The 11,878-nt window shown below is 41.2% G+C and overlaps 1 protein-coding gene across 1 annotated transcript in view; it reads left to right on the top strand.

Moving 5' to 3' along the window:
* The first annotated feature begins 948 nt into the window (after window positions 1-948).
* The window catches only part of LOC143287753 (chorion peroxidase-like), a 25,464-nt gene continuing 14,534 nt past the window's right edge, over window positions 949-11,878 (top strand). The window contains exons 1-4 of the mRNA XM_076596010.1: window positions 949-1,034; window positions 4,350-4,386; window positions 6,890-7,047; window positions 8,877-9,006. Coding sequence (XP_076452125.1) covers window positions 1,008-1,034; window positions 4,350-4,386; window positions 6,890-7,047; window positions 8,877-9,006 — 352 coding nt within the window. The 5' untranslated portion in view covers window positions 949-1,007. The remainder of the gene's footprint in view (window positions 1,035-4,349; window positions 4,387-6,889; window positions 7,048-8,876; window positions 9,007-11,878) is intronic.

Genomic DNA, 11,878 nt, shown 5'->3' with positions numbered 1-11,878 from the left:
CGTCTCTGAGGTAACAGCTTGGCTGGTATATTTAACCAATCATCAATCAATCAGTAAGATAAGATAAGAATAACTTTATTATCTCCAACTAGAGAAATTTGGTCAGGTGCATTATCACAACATAACCATAACTGTAAAAGCCAACAACAGCCCCTACAAATATTACGAAGATACAAATGTAAAAAATATCACATACATCGTTTCATACATACATCCACACACTGCAGGTAATAACTAGTATTCTTAATGTAAAAACAGAAAGAATTAAAAAACAGTCATCAATCAGTCGGTGGCAGTCTTCTAATCATGGTTTGATGGGGTTGAAAACGATACCATTAACAACGACGAACAGAATGAGACTGTGATGATGATGACGATGTGATAGTTGTGTCGACTGTGATTCCTAAAAATGCTTTCGCCGATCCTTATCGACAATGTCGATTCGCGTCACTGGTCAGACAGAGGAGAAAACGCTGTGTAATGTTCCACGTGTTAGTTTTCATGCCCACGAAACAAAGGCCAAAAACACTGAAGGATCTGTCAACCCCTGTGGTCTGTCTCCTGTCATAAATCTGTTGGTCGCTGTATCTAAGTCTCTCTCTGTCTGCCTCTGTCTCTCTTTCTCACCCCCCACCCCCCACCCCCACCCCCTCCTTCCCTTGACCAACAACTATAATTTATATAAACATCTTTGTTAAGTGATTTTTTTAATGGCAGAACAATCAAGTGTTGTTTATCATCACTCCCTCTCCTTGTGTGTGTGTGCGTGTGTGTGTGTGTGTGTGTGTGTGTGTGTGTGCACATGCAGAGAGATAGAGAGAGAGAGAGAGAGAGAGAGAGAGAGAGAGAGAGAGAGAGAAGGGGTTGACAGGTGAGCTAAATCTGGCGTGTGGGTGTGACAAACAGGTTATATATACTCACGGTGGTGGAAAAATTCGTTTCACTTTCTGGAAAACCTTTGGAACAGACCGAGGAGACAACGTGTTTTACTGGACACCGGTTTTAAGATGCTTGTCCTGGAATTATCAGTCTTGGTGAGCATTCTCGTGTCACCGTGTCGTCGGTTGACTATCGTCTCGTTGAATGTTGTATATTTTATGCAAACATATTTCTTTGGTAATCAGCTTTGTTGAAGACCTGAATTATATTTCCTGGGTTGTGGTATGTGGAAGACTCCATCAAATATTCATATTTTCAAACTTGGTTGCTTTTGATTTTGTTTGTATTTTAATATTTTTATGTCAGAGAGAGGGAGAGAGCGTTAAAATTCTCTTTTCGAATGTAATATACAGGCCTCCATTGTGCAGGTATAGTGATTGATAAAACGAGTCTTTCTGATAACCCTGTTTCAGTTGTCTTTCTTTCAGTCTGTCTGTCTGTCTGAGGTAAACTTTAACAAATTCCTGGAAAATTTTTATCTGTTGAAACCACATTTGGCATGAAAATATAAAAAAAACACCCAAAAAACAAACAAACAACTACAAAAAACCACAAAAAAACAAACCAAAAAACCGATCTTATATGACTTTTCAACTACCGGGAAGCGAGCAGTATCAGTATCAGTAGCTCAAGGAGGTGTCACTGCGTTCAGACAAGTACATATACGCTACACCACATCTGCCAAGCAGACGCCTGACCAGCAGCGTAACCCAATGCGCTTCGTCAGGCCTTGAGAAGAAGAAGAAGAAGCGAGCAAGAAGCAAAGAACGCTTCCATTATCTTTTTGCATTTACACCTTTCTTTCTTTTTCACCAAAAGTTAGTACTTTTATTTTACATTTTGCATTTCTGTTTCTTTCCCACTGAACGCTAGTACTTCACTTAGTTTACAAATAGAAGGCAGTCCTTATATTCTCATTTTTAGCAACGATAGTTTTTATTCTGCTTAGTATATGGAAGTTACATTGATACTTACATCTAGCTGCTAGAAGCAGCACAATTCTGCCTTGAAACGAAATATCAATCTGAATATGCTGTGAAAAACAACAACAACACAACAAAAAGCCAATACATTTTAAGCAGATTTCACTCACTCGGAACATTGATTTTTTTTTTTTTTAAAGTACACTTTCATAAGAGACACAAGGACCGATTCTGCAAACAACTTTAAACGTTTTGGGAGGGGGAGGGGGTGGGGGAGAGAGAGAGAGAGAAAGAAAGAAAACAACAACAAAAATCCGACAACAACAACAACAAAACAAGTAATTTTCTTCAAAGAAAATACTTGATCGCAATATCATAAGATCCTGAATTATGTCAAAGCAGTGAAATTATCGTGTCATCAGTGTGCATGCCCATTGCCAGCGGTCTCTTGATGCTGCAGTTGTTGCATTCTGACTAAGTCGTACTTCTTTTGAACAATCTAGTCTCTTTCTTTTAGAGGAAACGGGAAGCAAATATGGCCACGAAACAATAGCAAACATCAGACACATGTCATTTCTTTAATGTAGATACGTTTTTGATTGTTTGAAAATATCAGACCAGCAATGACTGTAAACGGTGAAAGTTTTGTTGCATATGGTCATGCATTCCACAAATAATTGATGAAATACTCGAAGCCGTCTGTGTAATTATACCAACGTTGGTTTTAACCCAGAAAAGGACATTAAAAGACAAACCGTGTTGTATTTGTATTTAGATTTGTATTTCTCTTTTTCGGCACAACAGATTTCTCTGTATGAAATTTGGGCTGCTCTCCCCAGAGAGAGCGCGTCGGTACACTGAAAGCGCCATCCATTTTTGTTGTTCTTGTTTTGTATTTTTTCCTGCGTGCAGCTTTATTTGTTTTTCCTGTCGAAGCGGAATTTTCTACTGAATTTTGCCAGGGACAACAATTTTGCTGCCGTGGGTTCTTTTACGTGCGCTAAGTGCATGCTGCACACGGGACCTCGGTTTATCGTCTCATCCGAATGACTAGCGTTCAGACCACCACTCAAGGTCTAGTGGAGGGGGAGAAAATATTGGGACGCGTTACCTCTAGGCCATCACTACACTAAACAAAGCTAAACAGGGGATATGCTTTCACTCCACATGTATATCAGTTTGCCAATATAGTGTCCACAAACCTGCTTACATGAGAAGTATACTAACCCAGTCTAAGATGGCAAGGACAATGTCCAAAGGAGTGAAACGCTCAGCTGCACATGTACAGGGTATTTGCAAATGTCAGCAATATATAAATAACACATTATCTGTTTAAAACTGTTCGCGATAGTAAACAAGGCACAGCAGCTCAAATCAGCTGAACTAATTTTTGAAGCAATCAGTTCATTTGGGAGATGATTTTGAATGAAATACTGCTGGACTAATAGAAAAGCAAGGATAGACATGCTACTCGGCCGACAGGAAGAATATGAGTTTGGGGTAAGTATACCTATCAGTTACGAAGGCGTGCGCGAGCACACACAAAGACACATGCGCGCGCGCGCGCACACACGCACACACACACACACCGTGACACACACACACACACACACACACACATACACGTGTATATACGCATGCGCGCGCGCGTACACGTAAGCATTCATGGACGCACGCCCACAGAGGGAGAGAAATGGGCGGACATATGCATGCGTACACACGTTCCCGCACACGCACGCACGCACGTGTACACATACACACACACTCACACACACACACGCACGCACACACGCATACACACACACGCGCGCGCGCGCGCATGCACGCACACACGCGCACACACACACACGGCACACACACACACACACACACACACACACACACACACACACACAGAGGTAGACAGACAGACAGAGATGAAGGCGAGATAAGATAATGTCATTAAAACATGACAATCCCATAAAGAACATCTAACTATGTCGGTAACGAAATATCAATGTCAAATACACGTGTACGCTCACATGCGAACATACACACAGACACATGCACACACGTGTGCATGCAATAAAACATACACACACGCCCATCCTCCCACCCTACCCCCAGTCCCCAACACACGTGCAAGCACGCGCACTCATAAACACACACACACACACACACACACACACACACACACACATGAGCGCGAACGCGCGTGAATGACGAATTCGAAATAATATAAAAGAAGACGAACTTTACCATTTTTTTACGCGAGCTATTGATGCATGGTTGTATAAACACTGCCTGTCTGCGAGATGTTTTGAATATTTTAAGATATCATTTTTCGAAACATGCACAACCGCTATGTTTGTTAAATCCCTCCATGTTAAATCCCACACATGGTATCCTTTCCCTAGGTTTAATGGTTGATCTTATTCCTGAGTTTGTTTTTCAAATCTTTGATATTTTCACGAAACATGGGAGTTGGTGATGATTTTCTTCTTTCAGATCTGGTGCTACGCCTTGGTCTCGGGACAAACGTCTGGTGAGCAATCTATTCAGCCCTGGCTGTTAACTTCAACTGACTTCATATACAAATCTGCACAATGGATAGTCATGCATACACTGCATTGTATACATTGCGTTTTATCTATTTATCATAAAAATTATATATATATATATATATATATATATATATATATATATATATATATTATGTTGTTTTTCTTTAAGGGGACTGTGGGGAGTCAGGTTTCTGTGCTCCTTTTTGAACGGGTTTCTGGTGAAGCTATCGTCTAATTTCAGGCATATGTATATCCCATTTCACATTAGCTCTTCGGGGACCCCTTGACTGCCATAGACGTAGCACTTACGTCAATAGTGACGTCAATAATGACATCATTAAAAGAAGGGAAATAACTCTGGAAGGCTGATAATTTTTATTATTATTTTTCCTCCCACATTTGATCCAGAGTTGTGTATCTCCAGACCATTTTCTTAGTGTTTGGCTGATTGTTTTGGATATTGATTTATGACTTGAAATACTTCTTTCTACTGTTTCGTTTTCCTGGCAATCAAGGGGGTTTTACCCATGTTCTAATTAATTGCAGCTTCGTTTTACGTTTTATTCCTTATGTTTCTGCAGAAAATTTAACATTTTTGCTTCATATATTTATGCAGGATTTTTTTTTTAAACATTTCATTACATGTATATCTGCAGAAATTCTAACTTTTCACTTCTGTAAGGATTTTTACATTTTACTTCCTATTATATATTTGCAGAAATTCTAACAAACATTTTTGACTCACTAGTGTAAACAAAGTGAGTCTGTGTTATAACCCGGTGCTCAGTTGTGTGTGTGTGTGTGTGTGTGTGTGTGTGGTGTGTGTGTGTGTGTGTGAGATAAACTTTAACATTGCCATTTTCTCTGGAAATTGTCTGCCAATGCCAGATTTGGCTTTAATATTGTAGGGAAAAAAAAATCATCACAGTCATAACAATATCAGGTTGAGCGTCTCCTGTGTTTGGTTGTGTTTTAGGATCATTAACGGTTTATTTCGTTGATGCTCAATCCGGATCCAAAAACACTATATTACCCCTTCCCAGTTTCCGGAACGCAGGCTATATCTGGTAAAAGACATACACATTTCTGGCCAGAATACATACAGTGACACAACACCATTGACGTGTTTACTGGATATGAATATTCTAAAGTGGATACTGAATTTATTAGAATGAACAGAAAAAAACCCCGAATCAACCATTTCACAAAGTTTCGGTCAGCCTTGTCTAGACTGGTCTGTGCAGATCTTGACAAAACCTGTAGCAGTGTGCCTGACGCGATGGCAACGTCTCCTTTACCGCCGAATTAAAAGAATTTTTTAAGTAATCATCGACCTGTTTACTGCATATGAATGTTACTGAATAAATTAGAATGCACTTAAAAGAGAAACTGAATGGACATTGTCGTAGTTTCTCAGTGAGTGTAACTCTGAAGCCTGTGGAACACGGATCTGTGCAGATCTAGAGAAAACGGCCACAAACTGCAGTGTGTCTGAAGTGATGGGAACGTCTCCTTGGCCACAGACTTTCAAGAAATTCTTAAATGCTTCTGATATACCAAAATAATATGATTTAAACGGCGTTACCACTTTGATTACCGATATCGATTATTACGCTAAAATAACATGCTGAAATAATAATTTAAGAACACCATTGGTGGATCCATGCTGGCGGCGTGTGAAAGACCACTTATTCTCCACCCAAACATGCTTGCTTCGAATCTGCTTTCAAGCCTTTTTTTTTTTTTTTTAATCAACGGGAAGCTTTATATGATTATAACAAGTACAGAACACATTTTAACAAACTTTTTTTTTTTTTAATTTTGTTATTTGTATTTTTCCATTTATCATTTCTCTGAGTGTGTATCCACAAGTGAGTCTTGAAGGCCTTGCCTCTCTCGTTAAAGATATATATTATGCACAGAAATAAAAGGCATTGCTAAAAAAAATCGTTTAACCGCCTCCAAAAGGTGTTTTAACATCGCAGTTGATCATTAGCGGATTTCAGTATTCGTTTTACAATGGTTTCTCCATTGCAATGGGAAATCATTTACAGACTAGTCTTTTGTGAAGGACTATGACTCTCAAACTAGGAGGCAAAATTTCACTGGTTCTTCATGCTGCAGCCTTGGGGGCTAGTTGGCCTTTGAAAAACATCCCAACGCCGACTGTCCTAAAACCCTCTTGGCCGAGAGTGTGGGGGTGTAGCTCAGGCAAGACACTCTCCACCGTAATCAAAGTCTAGCCCAGATAGTCAGGACAGCAGTTGCCTCCTTTGCTGTTCTGATGGTCACAGTCGGACACGACTGACTATCATACAATGCCTTGTATTCACAAACTGCATCAATTTGCTGACCAAACAGGAACTAGAATGCTCTTTACCCGCAACTAAAACATTTTTTTCCCTTTTCCTTCTCTTCAGAATGGGAAATCTAGAAAAAAAAAAAACCTGACAAAGGTTCTGTTGTGGATCCTACCCCAAACAGGTAGAGTGATATCCTTCTCCCATCCGGAGAGCTCCCTGCCTCTGACTTCAGGCCTGGTGCAAGACGCACCGTCCCTGCCTACGTCAGTCATCGACCTGGTCACCGCGCGGAACCACGGCAACTTCGCCAGGTTTTCTTCCGCAGCCGTACTGAAGGGAGTACGTGATGTCGTTCATGACTGTGTGTTTTCTGTTTTGCTCCGTGTTTTGTTTGTACCGCCAGATTTTCCACCGCAGCCTTGCTAAAAAGCGTAGGTATGTGCTGTTGTTCACGATGCTCAGGAGGCGATCGAGTTTGTGTTGTTTAGAGCGTAGAGATTGAGATATCATAATTCAAAAATGGGTTAGGTAATCCATGATCATCATATCAATGTCTATGTTTAGAGGGCAATCAGGTTCGTGTTGATCTGTTGGCTTTCCAGTTTGTGTTGCGTTGAGGGAAGTATCTATTTGCACGTCGTCATTTTGCTACCACCACCACCACCACCACTAAACCCAACACCTTTGTTCTGCCACGTTTTCGAACCTCAAATTAAGCAATGGGAGACTGCGCTGAAGGTGACGGCAGGAACTCTTACCCATCCAGTGTTCGATACGATAAACCAAGGTCCAGTAGCATGCATGCTCAGCGCAAGTCAAAGAAAACACACACACACACAGTGATGGCCTAGAGGTAACGCGTCCGCCTAGGAAGCGAGAGAATTTGAGCGCGCTGGTTCGAATCACGGCTCAGCCGCCGATATTGTCTTCCCTTCCACTAGACATTGAGTGGTGGTCTGAACGCTTGTCATTCGGATGAGACGATAAACCGAGGTCCCGTGTGCAGCATGCTCTTAGCGCACGTAAAAGAACCCACGGCAACAAAAGGGTTGTTCCTAGCAAAATTCTGTAGAAAAATCCACTTCGATAGGAAAAACAACTAAAACTCCACGCAGGCAAAAGGGGGGGGGGGGGGGGGGGGGTGGCGCTGTAGTGCAGCGACGCACTCTCCCTAGGGAGAGCAGCCCGAATTTCACACAGAGAAATCTGTTGTGATAAAAAAAGAAACACACACACACACACACACACACACACACACACACACACACACACTAAACAAACAAAACAAAAACAAACAAACAAACAAACAAAAAGCGTTAACAAAAGGGTTGTCCCTGGCAAATATTTTCAGCAAAATCCTCTTTGACAGTAAAACAGATGAACTCACAGACGGGAAGAAAGGGTAACGCTGCGCTCTTTCTCCGGGCAGAGCTGTACGAATTTCACACAGAGAAATCTGTTGTAACAAAAATACAATACAATATAATACAACACAATACAATGCAATACAATACTGAGCGTAGTTACAGACGGGTAACAGGGTTACGAGAGAGGAACGGTAATGTCATATAACGAATGGGTGAAAAAAAAAACGAATAGGGGTACGGGCGCAAATCTTACAATAATCAATAGGAAAACGTATCGTTATCGCCATGAAACGAGAAAATGAGTGTACGGGCCGAAATATGACAATCATTGGTGAGGAAACATTACTGCCTTGCTGACTGCGACAATATACGGCTAAAAATAGAAAAGGGAGATGGTTCAGTGTGCGACGGGCGCAATAGCCGAATGGTTAAAGAGTTGGCGTTGGTACCGGGTTCGAATCTCTGTGACGGCGCCTGGTGGGTAAAGGGTGGAGATTTTTCCTATCTCCCAGGTCAACATATGTGCAGACCTGCTAGTGCCTGAACACCCTTCGTGTGTATATGCACACTGAAGATCAAATACGCACGTTAAAGATCCTGCAATCCATATCAGCGTTCGGTGAGTTATGGAAACAAGAACATACCCAGCATGCACACCCCCGGAAAAGGAGTATGGCTGCATACATGGCGGGGTAAAGAAACAAAACGGTCATACAGGTAAAATGTTACCTAGGATAGGCGCTATATAAGTATCCATGTCAGTCAATCAATCTGATGACACGGTCTGTGACACGCTTTCAGCTGAGCCACACGTGCGACACGTTCCTCACGAAGCTGTTCCGGCGAGCTGACGGGGCCTGCAACAACCAGGACACGAGGGGGCAGTCGCTGATGCCCCTCGCCAGATTTATGCCCCCGGAATACGGCGATGGTAAAGGGTCATCATCATGATGAATGATAACGATGAAGATGTGATTATAACAGCGATAAGAAGAATCATTGCTGATTGGTGATAATGGTGATAATGATGAATAACGATAATGATGACATTGATGATAATGATGATGATGATGATGATGACAGTAATGATGATGATAATCATATAACAATAGGAATAATAATAATAATAATAATAATAATAATAATAATAATACTCTTCTTCGTTCGTGGGCTGCAGCTCCACGATCACTCACACCATGATGTACACGAATGGGCTTTCACGTTGTACGACCGTCTTTAGCCCGCCATGTAGGCAGCCATATTCCGTTTTCGGGGGGTGGGGGGTGCATGCTGTGTATGTTTTTGTTTCCATAACCCACCGAACGCTGGCATGGATTACAGGATCTTTAACGTGCGTATTTGATCTTCTGCTTGCGTATACACACGAAGGGGGTTCAGGCACTAGCAGATCTACACATATGTTGACCTGGGAGATCGGAAAAATCTCCACCATTTACCTACCAGGCGCCGCTACCGAAATTCGAACCCGGGACCCTCAGATTGAAAGTCCAACGCTTTAACCGCTTGGTTATTGCGCTCGTCATGATAAAATAAAAAAAAAAAAAAAAGAAGAAGAAGAAGAAAAGAAAAAAAAGATTATGACGCTGATAATTATGATTACATTAATACTACTATTACTACTGCTACTGCTAATACTACCAGCAAGCACAAGAATAAGAATAATTATTATTATAGAAGAAGAAGAAGAAGAAGAAGAAGATGATGATGATGATGATGATTGTAACCCAGTCTCTTCTCATCACGAAATGAGACTGTCAGCGTGGCATCGCTTTTCTTGAATGTGTTTTTATTCATATGATATATATTTTTTTTCCATAATATGATTCACAGATGGATGTGTAACACTAACATTGTAACAGTAATATCTTTTTTTTTTCTTTCTTTTTTTATATTTTCTTTTTCTTTTTCTTTTTTTTTCAATAACGAATGTGTTCGTATTCATTTCCCATTCTCTATTACACCTCTGTCCATCACTGCCATCAACACCACAACCACACCACCACCCCACTCCTTCCTCTATCCCGACCGCAGCCACCTCCCACCTCCGCACACACTGCTACAGAGAGAGAGAGAGAGAGAGAGAGAGAGAGAGAGAGAGCACACCCACGCACACATACACACACGCACGCACACACGCGCACACACACACGCGCACGCGTACACACACACATACACACACACACACACACACATACACACACGCACATACACACACACACACGCACACACACACACACACACACATACACACACACACGCACATGCATACACACACACGCACACACACACACATACACACACGCACGCACACACACACACGTACACACACACACACATACACACACACGCACATACATACACACACACGCACGCACCCACACACATACACACACACACACATACACACACACGCACGCACACACACACACACAAACAACAAACAAACAAAAAAAGAACAGGCAGCCCACTGAGGGAAATCAGCAGCGTTTCCCTGGAGGTAAATAGTTCATAGTATTTTTAGAGTATAATGGCTGTCATTGCTTATGACCTGTGTTGAATTTCCTTTCCTCCATCGTTTGTACAGCTCATTCAGAGGTTCTTGTTTGAAACCAACTATCTTGCCAGACACATTCACAATTTTACTCAATATGTTCTCCGTTCTTCACATTCAGGGTTCCATCCCAGGAGATAAACGAGAAAGTTAAAAAAAACTTCTTTCATGAAACAGCGGCAAAACTCTGAAGAATTATGGGATTTACCTGAATAAGATCAGATAAGATAAGATAAGAATAACTTTATTATCTCCAACTGGAGAAATTTGGTCAGGTGCATTATCACAACATAGACAAGTAAACAATATGGGGACCATGACTGTAAAAAGTCAACAACAGCTTTTACGAATATAACGAAGACACAAATGTAAAAATATCACATACACCATTTCATACATTCATCCACATATTGCAGGTAATAACTAGCATTCTTAATGTAAAAACAGAAAGAATTAAGAAACATTGTGAACATAATTATGAGCATAGCCTACTATATTGCACAGTGATTATAATAGATTGATGAGATAAAAATAAAGATAAATTGCATCAGGTGCGGAAAAACCACAACCAGATAATCGGCACACACCCGCACACACCCAACCCCCACCCACTCCACACACACGGATTACTTGATTAAACAGAAGTAATAAACATATGTTCTCAAACAAAAGCATTTGACATATTCGCTTTAAAAACATTGCAGTTAATTATTACATCGTAATTATTAACAGAAATATATTTAGAATATGCACGTTATCATTTTGCATTTTCCATCGTACATTCATCCTGCATATTGCACATTATTCATCCTTCATATTGCACATTCACAATAACCTGAATGTTTCTGAGCTTCTTTCTGCAAGCAGCAGACTCGAGACTGGCATTTCTTTTGGATGTGATAGGTGTTGGGTGTAAAACTGATACTTGTAAAAAGTTGTAACCACTGACTCTTTTGACTTGTGTGCCGTTGATAGAGATGAGAGACGGTGGTCGGACTCTTCCTGAAATCAATAACCCGTCACCACGTGGTTTGAACGGTGGACTTTCAATTTGAGGTCCCTAGTCCGAATCTCGGTGACGGCGCCTGGTGGGTAAAGGGTGGAGATTTTTCCGATATCCCAGGTCAACATATGTGCAGACCTGCTTGTACCTGAACCCCCTTCGTGTGTATACGCAAGCAGAAAATCAAATACGTACATTACAGATCCTGTAATCCATGTCAGCGTTCGG

This window comes from Babylonia areolata, chromosome 11 (assembly GCF_041734735.1).
Source record: "Babylonia areolata isolate BAREFJ2019XMU chromosome 11, ASM4173473v1, whole genome shotgun sequence".
NCBI classification, from domain to species: domain Eukaryota; kingdom Metazoa; phylum Mollusca; class Gastropoda; order Neogastropoda; family Buccinidae; genus Babylonia; species Babylonia areolata.
Note: the sequence above shows the minus strand (reverse complement) of the source record. Positions and strands in the feature narration are given on the sequence as shown.